The sequence below is a fragment of the Moschus berezovskii genome, chromosome 14, assembly GCF_049115385.1.
Source record: "Moschus berezovskii isolate FMDL1 chromosome 14, NW_MosBer_1.0, whole genome shotgun sequence".
Classification (NCBI taxonomy): domain Eukaryota; kingdom Metazoa; phylum Chordata; class Mammalia; order Artiodactyla; family Moschidae; genus Moschus; species Moschus berezovskii.
Genome location: NC_142473.1, coordinates 39,390,727 through 39,411,576, shown reverse-complemented (window position 1 = coordinate 39,411,576; position 20,850 = coordinate 39,390,727). Strand labels below are relative to the sequence as shown.

The window sequence follows — 20,850 nt, the reverse complement described above, 5'->3', positions numbered from 1 at the left end:
GCTCCGGGCCCGCCCCGCCCGCCCGTCGCCACGGCACCTGCTCCTGCTCCTCAAGCCGCAGTCCTCGCGTCCCCGCCCCCTCTGCCGCCCGGGCGCCCGCGGCGGGTCGTTCTGCGGCCCGTCTGTCCGTCAGTCTGCCGGCGGAGGCCGACCTGCGCTAGGCGGGGTCGGGGATTGGGGACCCCGGGCGCCCGGGGCGTGGAGTAGGGGCCGCGGGCCGCCAGGGGGCGCCCGACCTATTCCTGGGCTGGAGGGCGGGCGGGCGGGCAGCGGCGCAGGCCCCGCCCCTCGCCATTCACCTCCCGCGCCGGCCTGCTCCCGAGCTCGCGGTCTGGCTTGGGGACTTTGCCTAATCAGATGGTCCGAAGAGGTTCCTCCCAGCCCTCACACTATGCAATCAGGGCGGGGTGAGGGGCGTGAAGGGAGTCGCGACCCGATCTCCCATTCTGGGGACAGATTCCCTGTTGTCCTGGCTCTCCTGCTCCAATTTTCCCTTCCTCGGTTATGCCAGTATCTGCCTGGGCTTTGTGGGTTCCCCGCGATAGGAGATAGAGGAGCTGTGTCACCAACCTGGTGACTGGGGCGGGGGGCAGATTAGGTGGCCGGAGGACTTCTCAACAGACCGCTTCTCCTTGGCGATACTTTTTAGTATTTTCTGAGTCACGGATTCTTTGGGAATCTGATAAAAGCTACGGACTTCCTCCCCGGAAAAAAAGTACCTTAGTAGGTGTAGAAACAGTTTAACACCCACTACAGGGAATGCTGGATGCTTAAGCCCAGAAGCTTGGGTGGTTGCGTCTTCTTCAGTCATGACCCATCCTTTTAAAACCACCCCTGCATTTTAAAGAGGCTTTGAGCCACGGGCACCTTCCGGATGGCTCAGCAGTAAAGAATCAGCCTGCCAATGCAGGAGATGCAGAAGACGCAGATTCGATCCCTGGATTGGGAAGATCCCCTGGAGAAGGAAATGGCAACCTACTCCAGTATCCTTACCTAGAAAATCTCATGGACAGAGGAACCTGGCGGGCCACAGTTATGGGGTTGTAAAGACACGGCTGAGCACGCACGTACTTAAGCTACTGGTGCTTGCTTTACATGTCCTGGGGTACATGATTTTGTCTGCTTTAGGTTATTGGAGGCACCTAGGTCTGAGGAGCTGTGTCAAAGGGCTGTTTTGGGCACTGTATGTGTGGGGCGCAGGGAGGGCTCAAGATCTTGGCCTGAAGAGGAATGGTGTTTCTACTGCAGGCATCTACCTTGGGTTGTTCTGTGGCTTGGGCCCCTCTACTACTCATGGTAAGCATGATTTGGGGCTGTGTTACCAGAGATGCAGATGAAGGTAGGAGGAGAAGGGGAAGACAGAGGATAAGATGGTTGGATGGCATCATGAACTCGATGGACGTGAGTTTGAGCAAGCTCTGGGAGTTGGTGATGGACAGGGAAGCCTGGTGTGCTGCAGTCCATGGGGTCACAAAGAGTCAAACACGACTGAGTGACTGAACTGACCAAAGATGCAATGCTTAGGATGGGGAGGGGAAAACAGGATGAGCAGAGAGGGGAGCTCAAAGAGACAGTTACCCAGGAAACCTCTGGGGCAACTACAGCTGTTCAGCCATCAGGAAAGAAGCCTTGGAGAGCCTTCACAGGGAGTTTGTGTACTATTGCAGAAACCCCTGGTGTCCAGGGAGCATGGACTAGTTATTTTGTGTGGCTCAAAATATAGAATTGGTATGGAGACTGAGTGGAACAGAGGCAGGCTTTGATTTCATGTATGGAAAAGAAAGTGAGAGAAAGTGCTAGTCACTCAGTCATGTCCACCTCTTTTGTGACCCCACAAACTGTAGCCCACAAGGCTTCTCTGTCCATGAGATTTTCCAGGCAAGAATACTGGAGTGGGTTGCCATTCCCTTCTCTAGGGCATCTTCCAGACCCATTGCAGGCGAGTTCTTTACTGTCTGAGCCACCAGGGAATCATCATGCATGTATGGAAAAGTTAGTTCTAATAACCAGAGATGACCCTCATCTGTGGGGTGTCCGTATCATGGTTGGTGGACCATCAGGGGTGCTATAGAGAGATTTAGGTTGAGATGACCTTGGGCATCTCTGCAAGACTTCAGTGTGAGCTGTGATGTGCCCCTGTGCCTATGCTGCTGCTGCTAAGTCACTTCAGTCGTGTCCGACTCTGTGTGACCCCATAGACGGAAGCCCACCAGGCTTCCCCGTCCCTGGGATTCTCCAGGCAAGAACACTGGAGTGGGTTGCCATTTCCTTCTCCAAAGTGTGAAAGTGAAAATTGAAAGTGAAGTCGCTCAGTCGTGTCCGACCCTTAGCGACCCCACGGACTGCAGCCCACCAGGCTCCTCCATCCATGGGATTTTCCAGGCAAGAGTACTGGAGTGGGTTGCCATTGCCTTCTCTGGTGCCTATGCTACTTTCCTTTAATTCCTCGGTGGGGGAGGGGGGTCACAGACATGAGGATTGGGAATCATTTTTCCCCTCCTCAGGCTCAGGCTCTGCTCCTTCCCAGCGGAGGGAGTTGCTGGGCCCCCAGAGGCATCTCTGAGGCATCTCAGAGCTAGAAAGGCTAGGACTTGCCTCACAGGGTGGCCCCAAGGCCTCAGCTATTCCTTGCTCTTCCTTTTGCAGGAAGGCTTGCTCCCCACCCAAAGGGCTCAGCCTCCTGCTGTGCTCCATCCTTCACCTCCTCATACTTATCTCCCCCCAACACTGAGTTTGTCAGGTCTCTTTCTCACTCAGAAACCTTCTTCACTTTCCTGTTGTGCACAGGCTTGTCCCAGACCTTTGGTTGGCCCTGGCATTCAAGGCCCTCTGATCTTGTTCTCCCTCCCCTTCTTGGGCCTTTTTCATTAACTCTCTGCTTAGATAAAATTCCTACCCTTCCCATGATCAACTTCAACCCTGCCTCTCCCAGGCACCCTGCCAGGTCTCACAGAGCTCTTCCTTCTGAGCTCCTCTGGCTCCTAGAACAGCCAGAAGGGTCTATGCTGGGCCCCTCTCCAATGACTGGTGGGTTTCCCTTACACTGTCTGACTCTGACCCCCTTGCAAATGACAAGGCTGCAGGTCCAAGACACCTGTGTCTGCACCCCGGGACTCAGTACAGCTACTACTAAAGGAAACATATAAATGATCATAAAGCAATATGGAAATGAGCACCTTCCTTTCTTGCTGGGACAGGTGTGCACTCTTGTCTCATGATGCCTGTGGAGTCTGAGGACAACTGTCGTAGTCCCCCCAGTGTCCGGGCCCAGCATCTCCCAATCACTACCTGGCTGACTTGTGGTATAGGTACTGTGCTTTCCCTCTGACGGGCCACCCTTCCTCAACTTCTGAATGTCCCTATGTGTGGGATGGAGTTGGGGACATGTGATTCAGGCCCCTCTCCTTTTCAGAGGGGGTACGCTGCAGGGGCCAGTAGCCATCCGTCATGGGCGAGAGACAGGAAGACTCCATCAGCCCTGATGGCAAACACCTGGACCCAGCTATGCTTGAAGTAGTACACCTCCTGACACCTTCTCAGTCACATAGGGTAAGAAATTCCAGTTTTTTTTAAAGCCACTCTGAGTTGGGTTCTTGTCATTTGTAATCGAAATGCACTGATCCAGAGTACCTGGGGACCCACAATTTTAACCCAAGAATTAAAGTAAGAAGGACAAGGGACCAGACTGTATGGGAATCTGCCACCTTATCTGATGATATAATCACAAAAATACTATAACCTTGTTATGGACTGAATGACATCCCCCCCAAAATTTGTATGTTGGAGCCTCCAATGTGATAGGGCCAGTGAAGAGGTAATTAGGTTAAATGAGGTCACAGGAGTACAGCCTCATCCATTATGTCTAGTATCCTAGTAAGGAGAGCGAGACCAGGGGTGTGCACAGAGAGGAAAGGCCATGTGAAGATGCAGCTGGAAGGAGAGAGGCCTCAGGAGAAATGAAGCCGTGACACTTGGACTTACACTCTCCATCACTGTCAGAAGTAAATTTCTGCTGTTTAAGTCACCCAGGCTATGGTGTTTTGCTATGGCAGAACACAACCTAGCAGATGAAGACAGCCCTCATTTCACAGATGAGGAAAAGTGCTTTCGGCCACACTCACACAGCTTCCTCTGGTCTACTTGATGCTAAAGTCAGATTGGATCCATGGGACCCACGGCCCACCCCAGTCCCTGCCGACCAGACCCACGACCTCTGGCCTTCAGTAGGAAATAACCAATCTCTTTATTTACAAGTGATTTACAGTTAGAAAACCCAGGCAGGAGGGTGGGGCAGGGATGGCACTTGGGCTGTGGTAGGTCACTTGTCAGCACGGACAAAAGAGGCAAAGACACTGTCCTTCCGGCTGAGCAGCTTCTCTGGCTTGTCGAACTCAAGGATGGCACCGCGCTTCAGGACAATCACCAGGTCTGCGCTCAGGATGGTGTGCACGCGGTGCTGGGTGAGGCAGGAAGGGCTGTCAGCGTGGTATGGGCAGGGCTGGGGCCACTGAGGCATCCCTCCTGCATCTTGGAGGAGGAACCAAGTGGCCAGAATGTCCTGTCTCCATGGTGACTGCCCTTTCCCGGGGTGAGACTCCAAACCCTCCATCCACTAATGCCACCTTCTCCCTCACCAGGTCTCAGATCTGCTCAGAGATCCCCAACACCTGCATCTCCCATTTGCTCTGGAGAAGTAACCCTAGCCTAGCTCACAGGGCCTTGGGACAGGAGTGGACCCTGGAACCTGGATAAAGAGGGCAGGTCTAAGGGAAGTGTGGGTGCAAACCCTCCTACACTCCAAATCCTGCAATCCAGACTCCTTGCAAGCCTGCCAGACTGCTTGCCCTGCACTGCCCAGGGCTCTCTCTTGATTTCCAGGTGCAGGTGAGCCCAGAGGCTGCCCACTGATGATAGCCTCATGAGGCCAGCCCTCTCTCTGCGTGTCCCCCCTGCACCCCATCAGTGGGCCCCTTACCGCGATGGTGACCACGGTGCGGTCTGCGAAAGCCGTCATCACCACTTTCTGGAGGATGTTTTCCTGCCAGGTGGGAGCAGCAGCTGTTGGCTCACCTGCCCAGGGGGTGGGGTTTGGCCTGGCTACTGGCCCAGTTCCCATGTGACCCCCAAACCCAGCCCTGCCCCCTCCCTGGGGCTCTAGTCCCCACAGGACCAACCCACTTCCCAGCATTCAGGGGCTGGGCTCTGCCTGTTGGGAGTTCAGCTGTGTGTGGGCATGTGTGCGTACATGCAGGCTGTGAGTGTGTCTGGGTGTGCTGTCTGGTGGGGGATGGGTGTGAAATCTGTGGGTCCCTGTGCAGCTTGTGTATATGCGTGTTATAAGCATCCTCTCAGACTAGCTGAAATCAGGGTCCCTCAGTCTTTGCCTTTTCTGCCCCAAATGACCCTTGATGTTAAAGGCAACCTGAACTTCAGAACTACTTTCTGAACTTCTCCCTAACACCCCCTGAAAACCCTGTCCAAGACCCCTGCCCCATGGGTGTGCCCAGCACCGACCGTGGCCATGTCGATGGAAGCCGTGGCTTCGTCCATGATGAAAATACTGGTCTTCCTCACGAAGGCCCGGGCCAAGCAGAACAGCTGCCTCTGGCCCTGGCTGAAGTTCTCCCCGCCTTCCGTGATGATGGCATCTGAAAACAGTGCCGGGGAGGGCTGAGTTAACCCCGCGTTGTGAGTTGAGTGGATGGAGTGGCTTGTGTGGGAATGTGTGTACAGGGCTAACATGTAAGTGTGTGTCATGGGTAGAGGTGTGTGCAGGGTGGCTGCGCCTTACACAGCACAGCAATTACAGGAGTTACAAAGCGAAGAGTGTCCCCTGGAGTTATGCGCGGCTGTGGCCCTGGGCAGCGGTGTGAGCACAGAGTGTATACGTCAGGCATATGTGTGGGCCATGGTGGGGTAATTTTCTGAAGCCAAGGCTTGGCCCCAGGGGTTGCAGCAGGTACACCAAGGCTCTGCTGACCCCCTCCAGCCCCCGGACTGGGGACAGACTCTTCTCAGTAGTGTTGATGACTAAGCTGTGCCTGCGATCCCTGAGTTGGTCTCTCCTTCCTCAGGGTGGAACAGGACAAGAAAGTGGATGGGGAGGGTGGGGCATGGTATCAGGGACTTGCAAGCTCTGTGTCACAGTGACCCTTACTGTCCCCCCTGTGCCCTGCAGGAGGGGCCAGATCCTGAACTGACCAGTTGTGTGACCTGGGACAAGTCACATGACTAACTCAATGGTTTCTGGGTTTCTGCCAGACCCTAATCTCTAAACTCTGGGTGAAGTTAAGATGTGGGTGTGAGTCGTCCATCCCTAGCCCTTACAGGTATCCCTCAGTGCCCGGCCAGTTCTCAGCCAGGAGTAGTTACCAAGGCCTCCCGGTAGCGCCTTCACCACCAGCTTCAGCTGGGCTATCTCCAGGGCCTCCCACAGTGTGTTGTCAGAGCACTTCCGCTCTGGGTCCAGGTTAAATCTGGAGGGTGACACACAAATCCCTTCAGGAAGGGAGCAGGGTCCTGGCTCCATTCCCAGGGTATGTGCAGTGGGCAAGGCTGGAAAAGGGAGCAGTGAGGGACCTGATTGACTTGGGGGCTTGGCTGGGAGGGGGCAGCAAGCTGCTGGCTGTGGGAGGGGGGAGGAAAGCATCCCAGGCCTGAGGAGTGGGAGACCCCTACCTGGGCTCAGCAGGAAAGAGAAAGGCATGAGGGTGCAGCTCTAAAGAACCAGCGCCAACCCTTCATGCCAGAGCTAGAGCAGGGCTGCCCCTGGCCTTGCCATTCTCTCCTCTCTCTGCCCAGATCTGGGGCTGGGGTGGGCCTGGCAGTGGGGCAGGGGGCTCACCGGATGGTGCCGCTAAAGAGGACGGGGTCCTGCAGGATGATGGAGAGGCGCGAGCGCAGGGTGTGCAGCGGCAGTTTGGCGATGTCGATGCCGTCAATGATGATTCGGCCTGTGTGCAGACAGTGTCACAGGCGGGGCACCAGGGAGCGGGGAGATGACGGCGCTGGGGACAGGGTCCGCCTGGGACATGGGTCCCAATGAGGACGCAGGGGAAGGCAGCGATGGCTGGGCCTCCTGCGACTTCTGAGCAAACCCAGGACCGAGATCCCGTCTGGTGGCTGTGGGATGCCTGTCACACGGCTCACCTTCGAACATGTCCACCATGCGGAAGAAGGCGAGAGAGAAGGAGGACTTCCCACTGCCTGTGCGGCCGCAGATGCCAATCTGGAAGGAGAGGAGCAGCCCCGCTGTGGGCACCGGGGTGGCTGGGAGCCGTGAGGGCTGGCTCTGGGCTGTGTGGGCGTGGGAGTGTCTCTTCAGCCAGGGCTGGTCCCAGGTTCGGGCTTGTTTCCTGCAGTGGCTCCAGAGGGGGCTCCGGCTTGCCTGGCTGCGTGTGGGCGTGGCTGTGTTGGGTACAGGGCCTCAGGGGAGCTGGGGGCACTGGGGGCACTCTCAGTGCGGTGTGGCAGGAGGGCACAGGGGTGGCCGAGTGTGGTGTGCAAGGTGTGCCCCCCCTTAAACTGGAGCCATCCCTTACCCCATAGCTTCCTGCCCATGGATCCCTACAGAAATGACCATCAGGGACCAACCCAGAGACAGAGATGGCGATACAGAAGGACTGGAGAGGCAGGGACAGAAGTATATCGAAAGGTCAGGGAGAGTAAGATGGGCAGCCACAATGATGAAGTGGGAGAGACAGGAGGAGGGGCGGAGGGGGTCAGTCAAAGTCAGATCAGAGTGCCAGATGGGGGTTCCCTCCCCAGGACAGGCCCTCGCTCTCTGCCCCAGGACTCTGCTCTGAAGTTCGGGGACCAGTGTCCTGGGAGAGCCCCCGACAAAGCGCCTCTGAGCCCGTGGAGTCTGTGGTGTCCGTCTCCGTGGTGGGTGAGTGGGGGCAGCAGGAGGAGAAGAGGAGAGGCCCAGGGCTGGGAGACTGGGGGTTGGAGTGGGTGTGAGGTCTGGAGGGCCCTGAGGGTCAGAAGGTGACCCCGGGGGTGCTGTCCAGCTCTCCCCGCCCCACCTTCTGTCCGGGGGAGATGAGGGCGTTGACGTGCTTCAGCACCGGCTTCAGGGAGCTGTCATAGCGCACACTCAGGTTCTGGATCTGGATCTTGCCTTGGTCCGGCCAGTTCTTGGGGATCAGCGATGGTGCTGGGGACCGGTGTGGGGGGCCACAGCTGGTATCCAGGAGTGCCCCCGCACCCCCAGGTCCCCAGGCTCCTCAACCCAAACACACATCCACGCTGGGCCGTTTCCTCGGGAGCCCTCCCGCGCCCCTCACCCAGCAGCCCCTCGTAGCGCTCCGCTTCGGTCTTCAGCAGCCCGTGGATGCGTTTCACGGCCCCCAGCTGGAGCTCCATGTCCGCCAGGTTCCTCACCATCCAGTTGAGGTAGTTGGACACCTGCCGGGAGTGAGCCGGTCACCTGGTCCCATTGGTGATCCCCTGATCCTGTCCCGGGGCCCTGGGATGGCTCTTCTTACAGCCCAGGGTGCCTTCGACTGCCCACCACTGGCAGTGCAGGGGGCCCTCCCTGGGGGTTACAGTGAATGTGGATCCTCACCCAGCACCCATCTGGGGCCCAGGCCTGGGTAAAGGGGTGGGGACCTGCAGGGAGCCCTCCTGCCCACATGGTCCCTCTGGTATCAGACTCGGTGTAGCCTGGGGGAAGGCCCAGGAGCATCTCAGTTGGGGGAGAGGGGTACCCTGTTGTCTGCTGGTGTCTACCCCTTCTCCTGCCCTGCCTGTCACCACTCACCATTAGGGCGTAGGTGAGGCCCAGGCCCACGAGGCCGGCAGAGAGCTCCTTGTGCAGGGAGTTGGAGATGGAGGTCACGGCCGCGATGAGGACCACACATGCACCAATGTACTCCTGCGGAGGGAGCGGGGCTGGCCTGGGCCCTCGGTGGGCGCTTTAGCCACAGCACGCCCCAACCCAAGCCACACTCACTCCCTTAGGACAGAGAGCAGCTCAGCTGAGACTCAACCGCAGCCCCGCACTGCACATACATATCATCAGACACACAGGAGGGCGTGAAGGCTGGAGCCCTGGGAGACACCGTGTGCACACAGCAGTGCTCCCCCCACCCCCATGCCCAACACGCATGCCTCACCAGCTGGCCCCACGTGCCACATGACCCACTTCACACACACACACTTGTCACAGCCCAGCGCGCAACTCTTCTCCCTCTTGGCCTGCACCTCAGACACACAAGCCTCCAGGCGGTGAGAGAGGGAAGAGGAGGCTAAGGGCAGACACAGGGAGGACCCCCAGGGTTGGGAGAAGCAGGAGGGCTCGGCACCAACCCCCGTGTGCACACCTGAGTCAGCATCCATCCTTCCTTCCCGCCCTCCGGCCCCTGTTTGGCCCTTGCTCTGGCAGCACAGCGCTATCAGTGCTCCCTGTCCTGGGGCTGGGGGGTGGGGGGAGGCACTTGCCATGCGGACTTCCAGCCACCTGTTGGCGGCCGTGAGGAAGAGGGAGGCGATGTTGTTGGAGTCTGTGTATTCAAGGAGCTTCTGCTGGAACCGGGCCTCGTACCTGGAGGGAGGGTGAGGAAGGTGAGGGGGAATCATTTTGGTCCACGCAGCCCCTGGGACCCTCCTCCCCTGCAGCCCTGAAACATGCCACCTCTGCCACCTGATGTACGCCACTCCTCTCTGGAATGCCTTCCCAGCTCCCTTGTTATTCACACCTGTCAGGAGCGCCACCTCCTTCAGACTCTTGTTTTCACTCCAAGACCAGTTCTCCTCTGTAGGGCTTCCCTCTTACACTAAAGGGCTCCTCCACCCACCCCGTTGCTCAGGCCAGAAACCTGATTCACATCCAATCCCTCAGTCCTGTCTACCTCCAGTACCACCCTTGCCTCTCTGCCTGCCTCTCGCCTGCTTCCTGCCCACCACAAACTCACCTGGACTATAGCATCAGCTTCCTAACAGGTCTACCTGCCATCTCTCTACAGTCCACTCTCCACACAGCAGCCAGCATAAGCTTCCCAAATCATGAACTGCATCCTATCTCTCTGACGCTAAGAATATGAAAGACTTTTTAGGATAAAGAACAACCTCCTTGCCTGTGGGAGCCAGCCCCTGCCAACCTCACCAGCCTCCTTCCATGCCACAAATCCCCTTGCTCACTGCGTTGCAGCCACAGAAATAACAGCAAAGTAATTTATTACATTGCTTGCCTTTTTTCAGTTTTGTGACAATGCCAAGTTCCTCCCCACCCAAGGCCTTTTATCACTGTTTCCTTTGCCTGGAATGCTAGCTCCTCTGCTCTACCCAAGGCTGATTCCTCTCAACCTTCAGGCTTTACCTTAAATGACATTTTTTCAGAGTGGCCTTTCCTGGCCTATTGTTCTCCATCTCTGCAGCCTGTTTGTTTCATAATCTCTGCTCATATATTAATTTCTCTGTTTATCATCGATCTCTGTCACTAGACTGTAAACTCCATGAGGATGGAGACCTTGTCTGTTTCAGTCACTAATGTATCCCCAGCACTTGTGTGTTCTCAGTGACTGCTGCTGCTGCTGCTTCTAAGTCGCTTCAGTGGTGTCCTACTCTGTGTGACCCCATAGACAGCAGCCCACTAGGCTGCGCCGTCCCTGGGATTCTCCAGGCAAGAACACTGGAGTGGGTTGCCATTTCCTTCTCCAATGCATGAAAGTGAAAAGTGAAAGTGAAGTCGCTCAGTCGTGTCCAACTCTTAGCAACTCCATGGACTGCAGCCTACCAGGCTCCGCAGTCCATGGGATTTTCCAGGCGAGAGAACTGGAGTGGGGTTGCCATTGCCTTCTCTGGCTCAGTGACTGAGTCGTGTCTAATTCTTTGTGACCCTATGAACTGTAGCCCGCAAGGCTCCTCTGTCCGTGGGATTCTCCAGGCAAAGATACTGGAGTGGGTTGCCATTTCCTCCTCCAGGGGATCTTCCCAACTCAGGGATCAAACCCATGTCTCTTATGTCTCCTGCATTGGCAGGTAGGTCCTTTACCACAAGCGCCACCTGGGAAACCCTATCCCCAGCACCTGGCACTGTCAATAAATATCTGTTGAGTGAACGAACCTTCTCCTATCCCTCTAAGATAGATGGATCTTTCTGTGCAAGGAGCTCTGGAGGCTTCGTCCCTGTTCTCGTGCCCTCATCATATTCTCCCTCGTGTTACTCTGTATGGATCTGCCTCTTCTCTCTGACCAGCCTGGGCTCCTGGTGCCACTCTCCTTGGCCACCTCTTCAGGCCTTGGGCCAGGCCTACAGGAGGGGGCAGCTGTGCTTCTTTGATGGCAAATAAAGGAAAACCATCCCAACATGGCCTCAGGGAAACCACCGAGGGGACTCAGAGGGACTCCAGATGGATCTTGTTGGGCGTTTGCTTTTCACTCCCAGAAGGTGTTTGTCCTGCTTTGATTATTTCTGGGTGAAGGGTCTGAGTCTGAATCACGTGTCTGAGGAGAGCAAAGTGAATCTCTGGGGTGTGAGAGGGTGTGATTGCCCAACCACAGGGTAGATGTGTGTGTGGCGGGGTGATGTGTCCTACGGGAGTGTGAAACCATATGTCAGAGGGCTTGAGGGAGTAAGTGCGTGTTGAAGATGTGTATGTGTGAGTGCTCGTGTACCTGGAGAGCCTGAGGCATGTGTGCCTGGCCTGAGGGGTGGGTGTGCATGAAGGTGCATGTGAGATGGGGCTTCTGTGTAGGCGTGTGCTGAGGTAAGGACTGTGCAAAGAGCCCCAGACAGGGTCACGCAGAACCAGGCCAGAGTCTTACTATCACTGGCTATGTTTCAGGACTGAAGCTAAGTTTTTCATGGGGCTAGTAATAGTTCCTACATGAACTGTTAACTGAGTGACCTACAATCACTCAGTGCTGGGCATCCTTGAAACGTTTTGGGGAGAAAAAGTAGGGCTTCCAGGAAAACCAGAGGGTCAGCCAGACCGGGGTCCCAAGCCCAGAACCAGCCCTCACTGTCTGTGTGACCTCAGGCTGGTTGCTCAGCCTCATCTGTAGAATGGGGCTTCTCCTACCTATGTCACGAGGCTCTTGTGAGGATTAAATGTTATAATCCATACACATGCCTGGCACACAGGAAGTGTACAACCAATAAATAAACACTAGTTTGCTCTTGGCAGGGCAGGCTGCTGGGCAAAAGCCAATGAATTCAACACCTTCAGGGATGATTTTAAAAAGTCCTTCTTTCAAATTTAAAAATCATCCCCTGTGTCGGTGCAAGGTGAAGTAGGCCTCCCGGGGAGCAGTTTCTCTAGCCAAAGATAGGCTTGGTTGAGGAGAGTTGCAGGATGCTGGCACCCACGCAGATCCTGTCGAAGGGGTCTGGCCCACTTGAGGAAAGTCATAATCTCTCTGCCCCAGGCCGAGCCTGAAGGCCTCCAGGATACCAATGCTAAGAGGAGCATCACCAAAAGTTAGAGTAGAGGTTGGCCTGGGAGTGCTGAGGGATCCAAAGGGTGGAAGAACTGGGGAGTTCAGACTGGAGAAGAGGAAAAAGCTGGGAGGAAACCCTGGAGTCAGGCCAGGCTCCAGGGAGTTTCCATGGGGAAGACAGCACAGGCTCACACAGTGGCAGGGGAGGTTCAGGGAGCAGGGCCAAGGCCAGGGCAGAGTTCAGCTTTGCTTTACTCAGGTGAGACCCCAAAGAGGACTTCCCATTGGCCCCAGATCCCCGAGGAGTGAATTGGGACTGTGGTGTGGCTCCAGGAGTCTGGTCAGCCGGACTTTGGGGGCTGGAGGGAGGAGGTACAAGCCTGCTCAGACCCTCTCCTTGAGCCCTAGGGTTCCTGGACACAAGGCCAGTGTCGCATGTTTATTGTCATGCCCCGTGCAGCTGTGTCATCCTAAAAATAACCTAGAGTTACTCTCCAAGGCTTAGAGACAAGGGCCCCAGAATCTGGGTCAGACGTCTCTAACGTGTCTGTCCAGAGGGGAGATGCTCTAGTATTTCAGACAGAGACTGAGGTGGGTAGCAACAGCCCTAACCCCCACTCCAAGGCAGTCTCAGATGCCTCTGTTAAGCTGAACGTCACAACTCAGAGTGGCAAGAGGATGGCAGGACACTGACATTTGGGGGAAGTTTCTATAGCCTGGTGAACTCTTATCTACTCTTTGAGTCCTAGCACTAATGCCACCTCCTCAGTGAAGGCTTCCATGAGTGCCTCCCTGCTATGCTACCATAGCCTTTCTTTCGGAGTACTTGGCACATGGGTTTGTCCTGGCCTGCTCAAAGCCTAGACTGTAAATGCCTCCAGGGTATGGGCTCATCTGGATTATTTCTATCTTTTCAGTGCCTGGTAAGGGGCTGGGTGAACACTCAGTAAATGTGTGTTGAATGAACAAGCCAGCTTCAAATCTGGACTTTGTGGAACCTCAGTTTCCTCAGTTTCTCAGTGGGAATCATCTAGCTTTCCAGGTCAGATTGCAGTACAGAATGATGAGTACTGGCGTGTAAAGTACTCAGCAGTACTAGTGTCTGGCTCACAGTTGTGTCTCAATGAAAGATGGCTTCAGGGCTGGCCCACATACTGTGAGGGTCTTTCCAGCATAGATTCATGAGGAATTGTCTCTGCCTCGTCTCTTTTCACATTTTACCTTAGTTCACAGAGGCCCTGGGCTTGGCTCCAGGTCTGAGAGTCTCCCCTCTGGATCATGCAGCTGGAGCCCAGTGGACCTGACCCCTCGGATGGACCGGCCTCGGGGCCTGATGAGGGGCTGGCAGACATGTGTTCTGCGCTTTCCTAAGTGGAGCCCTGAGAATCAAATCCCATGACCTGTGACCCTGGCTCCATCCCCACCACCCTACCCTCCCAGGGTGAATCTGGTACCTGAAAGCCCGGATGGTGGTGAGGCCTTCCACAGTTTCAGCGAAGTGCGAGAGCAGCGGGAGCTGGGTGGTGTCATCCAGCTGCTGCAGGTCCCTGTGGGGGAAGCAGGGAGCAGAGCCGAATGGTTAAGAGGGTGGATCGGGGCTCAGCCTGGGTCTGAATCCACCCCTACTACTGTGGGGCCAAATGGCTTCACCCTCTGGGCCTCAGTTTCTCACCTGTGCAGAGGGAAGGGGAGGGTACCACCCCATCGTGTTTGTGCAGATGCTTAAGCAGAGCACGTTGAAGGGTTACCGTTAGCCTGCACGTCATCCACCTCACGTCTGTATCTGTCTGCTGGCTTTGCTGCAGCACCTCACTCTGTGGTGAGGCTCTACAGGCAGTGTTAGTTCCCTTTCAGAGGTGAACAACCTTAACAGCCAGTCAAAGGAACAGGAGGACCAAACTCCCCAGTAACCACCACAGGTGCTGGCACATCACAGGCCAGGATTTAAAGAGCTCCTTGAGAGGGAAAGGCCAGTGGTTTCCATGGCAACAGAATTTGCTCCTGCTCCCCAGAGCTGCACCTGACAAGTGTATTAGTGCCCGGGAGGCCAGGTTGGAATGCAGGAAGCAGCTTTCCTGGAGAAACCACGCCCACGGCCAGAGTGGATGCCAGGGGAATAGGGTGGTTTCTCTGGCAGAAGAAATGAACTTTGTAGAACAGCTTGTATAGTGTTTAAAAAGCCTCTGTGATTTTGTGAATATCAATGCACTTTGTTCTTTGTGGGTACCAAGGGATTCCAGATCAACCAGGCAAAAAGCCATTTATACAGATCTTGATCCTTGCGGGCAAGGTAATTGTAGCCAAAATGTATCTAAATTTAATTATTATTATTATTATACCCAATGAGTATTTTGACTCATTTCTAACAAACTCTGTGTACTTGGGAGACATCCTTAACCTTTCTGTCCACAACCCCAGTACCAAACACATTTTATATTACAAATCAGTACACACATGCACACACACCCCACACACACCCATACACAGCCAAAACAAAGGTTTCATCAAGAAAAGCTTACTGTTACTATATGCCAATACAGTCTGATATTTTCTATTTCATTGAAAGCCTGGTTGTGATCTATGATACTGGTACCATGATGCACTGATAGGTTGTGGTTGGCAGTTTGAGAAACACTGGCCAAGAGGCTCTTAGAAACTGGCCCTACAAATCTTTGAATCTGTGAGCTTAATAGAATCACTCCCAGAAAGAACTTCTTAGAAAAAGTTCTTAGAAAATTTTGAGTAGGAAAGAGCCATGCATGGTTCCACGGCCCAGGAAGGTGAATGTGCTCAGTGAGAAAGGCTGTGAGAGGCTCCCTCGAGTCCAGGGGTTTTCTATCTGTGCTCTGGACTCGCGTGAGTTGGGAGGCCTGATTGCCATCAGACCCGTCACATCAGGTGCCCTCTGATTTTATGCGTCAGCAATCAGCCTGGACACTAGAATCATACAAGGGCACAGTCGCATGTAAACACCCTGACCTAGCAATCCCATTCCTGAATGTATCACCCCAGGAAATAGTTCCGATAGTAATGGCAGTGCGTGTGTGCTGCCAGATGCTTATATTAGGATAGTGGAATATGAATATTTCTATTTTCATTTTGGGGAAGGGGACATGACTCTACCACTTCTATGATGGTTCTGAGAACAGAGCTGAAGTGGCTATTGCAAAGCAGCTCCTGTCCCTCACCCCCACTGGCCAGTGCTGCCCTCACCTGGATGCCACCCGGAAGTACTTCTGGATGAAGTAGCACACGACAGCCAGGGGCAGGAGGGCCACGAGGAACACCGGTGTGACATAGGAGATGACGGCCAGAGCTGAGACACAGAGCAGGGTGGAGCGGCTCAGGCACTCCAGCGTGGACGGGATGTGCTGCGGGAAGGGAGGGGGAGAAAGGGAGGTGAATCATTTTTTCAAAACTTAAAAAATATATATTTATTTATGTATGTCTGCATTGAGTCTTAGTTGTGGCCCGTGGGATCTTGGCTGTGGTATGTGGGAGCAGCCCACGGGCTCCAGAGCTCTTGGGTTCTGTAGTTTGCAGCACGCAGGCTCTCTATCTGAGGCCCTCTGGGCTTAGCCGTTGAGGCACGCAGGCTTAGTTGCTCTGCAACATGTGGGATCTTAGTTCCCCCACCAGGAATTGAACCCTCATCTGCTGCACTGGAAGACGAATTCTTCCACTGGACAACCAGGGAAGTTCTGGGAGGTGAGTTTGGGTATTTGGTCATCTTCAGCGTGTTACCTGCTGCCAGGTTTTGCTCTTCCTTTCCTACTGGTGCATGTTTTATCCCTGCAGCTAGACTGTAGGCTCCCTGAGACCAGACATTAGGACTTTGCTTTTTCACCATTTAGTACGATAAAGAATAAAGGACATAGGCAGAATCAAAATGCTTGTTCTCCAGAAAATCAGTCACCTTAGTGCAGAGTATACTGGAACCTTCTTGTGAGCCAGAGTGGGCTTGGCCAGAAGCCAAAGGGATGTGGTTTCCTTCAGCCTCAACAGGAGAGTCTCCCAGGGAAAGCCCCAGGTCCTGAGGCAGCATTATAATCAGATGGAGCCCACTAGGTTCTTAGCCCAAGGCTCTGATCACCTGAACTGGGGAAGCCAGCATCAGACAGGAGAAGCTCCTGGGGACCTGGCTTTTCTTTGGACTGGGGACCTACATCACTGCGATCTTGTGTACCTGGTCGATGGTGTTACAATCAGATGAAAATCTGTTCAGGATGCTTCCAAGGGGCGTGGTCTCGAAAAACCTAAGAGGCGATCAGAGGACAGTTACTCATCCGTGTATTGATTTCCTTCCTGTTTACTGAAGGAAGGTAGTTATTTTTTTGTTTCCACATCTCTGGAGTCATCCCCAGGTCTGCCTTTCCAGGGCGGTTGCCTGTGTCTGGCCTGTGTCCCTGAGAATTCCCGAGGCCGCCCAAAGGGGTGCAGCTTCTCTGCAGCTTCTCTTTGCAGCTTCTCTGACCCTTCTGCCCATGTGTGACCACTGCCACCATTCTCTGCCACATTCAGCAGCTGTCCTCCTGGGGACATAGAGTTCTCTCCAGAGAGACGACTCTCCTGGGGGTGGGGATGGGGCGGGGAGGGCAGAGGACGGGGCCCTGGGGACAGCCTGTCAGCTGGCTGACCATGCGAGGCCACTCCAGCTGTCAGCACTCTGGCTGTGACCCGGAACCAGCCCAACCCCAACCAAAGAATTTCAGAACCACAGATCTGGGACAAATAGAGGATAAGTAAACTTGGAGGCTGTGTCTGTGGGCCACAGACTGATCATGAAACTGAAGAGAAGTGATTGTGATTGGATGATGAGGAGGGATCAGATAGCCTGTTTGCCTGCTGGGTTTGTAAACTGAGTTGGCAGCCAATCAGGCTGTGACAGCTTTAAAAGTCTTTCACACCAAGCAGCCTTTGGGGTTTTGATTGATCCCATTACAGAGGATTAGAATAACTACCCTGTGTGTCCCTGGGGTCAGAACCTGCAGAATGGCTGAATGAGGAAGCAGAGGCAGGGGAGAGCTGAACCGGGGGTGGCACCTGCCTAGAAAGGGGAAACGTTCATGCAGAGCCTGCAGACCCTTGAAGGGCTGTTGTGAGAATTAGATGAGCTAACTGAGTGACATTTCTAGCACCCTGTCTAGCTGAAGAGATGACAGTTTCCCTGTTTTCTGCACCAAGGAGGGGGCTTTTCCCACCCCATGTCCTTGAGTCACATCTAGCGACCTGCAATAGAGATCGTATGTATTGATATGTCCCTATTTCACAGATGGGAGAGCGGAGGCCCAGAGAACAATGACTCGCCCACAGCCAGGCACAGCCAGGGGAGAGGGCTACCTCATGGGAGCCAGGATGATCTGGTTCAGCAGGCTGCGGTGCAACCTCTTGGCCACCTTCAGCCCCGTCCATTCCACTGTGACGGACGTGACGAGGCACAGCACGATGCCCAGGCTGCAGAGCACCGTGAACACCATGGCGTAGCCGGTCTGGTTGAGGGAACACTCCTGGGCCTGGCAGAGAATGAGGCTGGCATCCTGTGGGGGGCCGCCCGTGCTCCGTCCTCCCCGTCCCCTGGGCCCGGCACTGGGGCTGCTGGACCCACCTGGCTGAGGGAGCAGTTCCTGGCCATGGGGCTCAGGGTCAGGGCGCTGTCAGTCCACTTGGCCAGCCAGTAGTCGATGGCCACCAAGACCATGTGCTTGAGCAGCTGGGAGAAGACGAGCAGCGAGAGCAGCAGGACGCCGGCCGACGACAGGTACTTGGCGCAGGCCCGCCACGGGATCTTGGCACGCTGGTGCAGCACCGACGACAGGCTGTCGTCCTCCTCGCTCTCGGCCGCATCCTCTGCAGGTGGAAGAACCCGTTATGGATGAACCTTGCACACCCCTCTGACGAGGACCTGGGGTTGTATCAGTACCACTTACAGATGGGGAGACTGAGGCGCACAGCGGGGAAGGTCTGCGTCAGAGGCTCACCATCTCCCCACTCCCAGACCCCAACCCTCAGTCTCCTCATGGTGAAGCAGACATCAGGCCATGATTCCACTCCAGTCCCATTGCCTGTACCTTCCTCCTCTTCCTCATCCTGCAGGAGCCCATCTCTTGAGGACATGGCCCGGGGCAGGCCCTGGGGTGGCTCTGTGGCTTTTCTCTCCAAGACAGTTTCCTGAAAGATAGATGGGGCCTGGCTAATGACCTCAGGGTGTGCAGAGGGGGAAAGGGAGGCGGTGGGGGGAATCGCCCCTGGTGATGGCCACTGGCAGTTACCAAGTTGCCCCTGCCTGGAGGATGGTCCAGATGGACACATGGTTGCCTGCCAGAATTTACTCCTTCCCCTGTGTCAGCTACTAGCATCCCAGTGTTCCTGTGGGAGACCACCTCTCCCTTATTCTTTGTTTCTCTGATTCAGGTGGGCTAATCATTCTCTCTGGCTCCCTGAGTGGGCATGTGACTCAGGATTGGTCAGTCTTCACATTCCACATCCCTGACCACAATGATTTGTTCAGGATGGGCACACGACCAAACTGGACCAACAGGAGTCAGCCCTGGGACCTTTGCTGAACTATCATAAAACAGGCACTGTCTTTCTGGCAGAGCTGCTGACCTGGAAGAATGGAAGCCTGAGATGCCGATGGCCCTCACTGCCTCCATAAGAATGAAGCCGGTGTGAGAGAAGCAGAGCCAAGGGGTGGGAGAATTAGATTCCTGATGATATTGCTTGATCACCTGGATCCAGCTCCAGCTGAAGCTATAGCATCACTGGACATTCTAGTTTCCTGAGCCAGTAAATCCTTAACTGCCCACCCCCTTTTTCTCTTTGTTTAGCTAGTCTGAGTTGGTTATCTGAAGCTTTGTAACTAAATGGTATCTGACTATCTCAGGACATGGGCAAGGCATCAGCCTGACTCTGCCTTGGGTAGCTGGCACAGGTACTGGCTCTCTAGTAGGAGCAATTTGATGCCCAGCTCCCACATCTGTCCTTTGTGTGTGTTTGTGGGGGGCTTCCTAGGGCCAATGAGGGCAGGAAGGCCTTTATGAGTTCAGGTTCTAGCAGAACCTTATCCTCAGGGGCCAGGCTGCGCGGCCCCCAGGCTACACCCACCTTCTCCAGTTCTTGGTCCTGCCGGTTCATCAGCGTCTTCCAGTGCTCAAAGAGCTGGCACTCAGACCTCTGGAAGTCCTTGAGTGTGCCCTCCCTCTGGATGGTGCCATCCTTCATCGCAATGATCTAAAAAGGCAGAAACAAACTCAGTGGGGGGCTGGCTGAGGCGGGGGAGTGGAGGTCATACCCCTGCCTGACCAAGGGGTCTGAGACGGATGTGTGCAGAGCACACATCCCTTCCCCACCACAAATGGCTCCAGCTTACCCACTGCCCTCATCAGGACACTCCAGGATTTAGAATCTGGTACATCTCAGGGGTAGTTCTCCATGGTTGCCCCATGGTTGACAGGAGGGTTTGCAGAGCATTAGTGCATCCTGGTCAAGTTGTCTGTTTATCCCCAAGGACTCCAGCAATGACAGCTGTTTGCATGCACTTAATGGGCCAACAGCTCATTACCCTTAGCTCCTCCTCACATCAGGCCTGACAGGTTCCACCAGTGTTTGGCAAAGCACCTGTTGGTCTAAAGGTGTGAGGCCTCTTTGAGATCAATAAAACGTCTTTTATTTGAAACATTCAATGCTTTATACTCACGTAGACCCATCATTAATTCAGAAACCCAACCTGTTCTTCTCACTCCCACTCACCCCATGCAGGGGTTCAAGGACCAGTGCCCCAAAGTCCTATTCACTTAAGGAACCAGGCACTTCTGTGTTTGCCTTCTTTGGACTAAGGATTCTCCTGAATTGTCTCACCAGGGTCACCACAGAAACTCAGACACAAACTTGTACCTCCTTAAATAGCTATTTTAAAAATCTGGAATCCTACACCCCCGCCCCCAGCCCCTGCTGCTTTTTTTCTGCTTTAATAGCTTTTTTGAAAAGTCTGGATCTTTTTCCTTTTTATTCATAGTAGAGGGGAAGAGCTTACTACATGTAGAAGGAAGACTTATTTAAGGGGAATTATCAGGGGCATTTAACACAGACAGGGAGGCCTGGCGTGCTGTGATTCATGGGGTCGCGGAGAGTCGGACACGACTGAGCGACTGAACTGAACTGAACTGAACTGAAAGCTTAGGATAGGAGAAGGCAATGGCAAGCCACTCCAGTACTATTGCCTAGAAAATCCCATGGATGGAGGAGCCTGGTAGGCTGCAGTCCGTGGGGTCGCTAAGGGTTGGACATAACTGAGTGACTTCACTTTCACTTATTGGAGAAGGAAATGGCAACCCACTCCAGTGTTCTTGCCTGGAGAATCCCAGGGACGGGGGACCCTGGTGGGCTTCTGTCTATGGGGTCACACAGAGTCAGACATGACTGAAGTGACGCAGCAGCAGCAGCAGCAGCAGCAAAGCTTAGGATGGGCCT

At 54.7% G+C, this 20,850-nt stretch overlaps 1 protein-coding gene across 2 annotated transcripts in view; it reads right to left on the bottom strand.

The window, feature by feature from the left end:
• Positions 1 to 4,231: 4,231 nt before the first annotated feature.
• ABCC8 (ATP binding cassette subfamily C member 8) overlaps positions 4,232 to 20,850 on the bottom strand; it is an 80,484-nt gene continuing 63,865 nt past the window's right edge. The window contains exons 23-39 of one of the 2 annotated variants that reach the window (XM_088843049.1): positions 19,486 to 19,611; positions 18,450 to 18,549; positions 17,987 to 18,228; positions 17,722 to 17,888; positions 16,568 to 16,637; positions 15,595 to 15,752; positions 13,836 to 13,928; positions 9,442 to 9,544; positions 8,762 to 8,875; positions 8,286 to 8,406; positions 8,025 to 8,155; positions 7,150 to 7,228; positions 6,845 to 6,953; positions 6,373 to 6,476; positions 5,515 to 5,648; positions 4,976 to 5,038; positions 4,232 to 4,456 (exon numbers count right to left, since the gene is read on the bottom strand). In XM_088843049.1, coding sequence (XP_088699175.1) covers positions 4,319 to 4,456; positions 4,976 to 5,038; positions 5,515 to 5,648; positions 6,373 to 6,476; positions 6,845 to 6,953; positions 7,150 to 7,228; positions 8,025 to 8,155; positions 8,286 to 8,406; positions 8,762 to 8,875; positions 9,442 to 9,544; positions 13,836 to 13,928; positions 15,595 to 15,752; positions 16,568 to 16,637; positions 17,722 to 17,888; positions 17,987 to 18,228; positions 18,450 to 18,549; positions 19,486 to 19,611 — 2,052 coding nt within the window. In that variant the 3' untranslated portion in view covers positions 4,232 to 4,318. Of the gene's footprint in view, positions 4,457 to 4,975; positions 5,039 to 5,514; positions 5,649 to 6,372; positions 6,477 to 6,844; positions 6,954 to 7,149; positions 7,229 to 8,024; positions 8,156 to 8,285; positions 8,407 to 8,761; positions 8,876 to 9,441; positions 9,545 to 13,835; positions 13,929 to 15,594; positions 15,753 to 16,567; positions 16,638 to 17,721; positions 17,895 to 17,986; positions 18,229 to 18,449; positions 18,550 to 19,485; positions 19,612 to 20,850 lie in introns of both variants that reach the window. The other variant, XM_055423274.2, reaches the window with a different exon arrangement.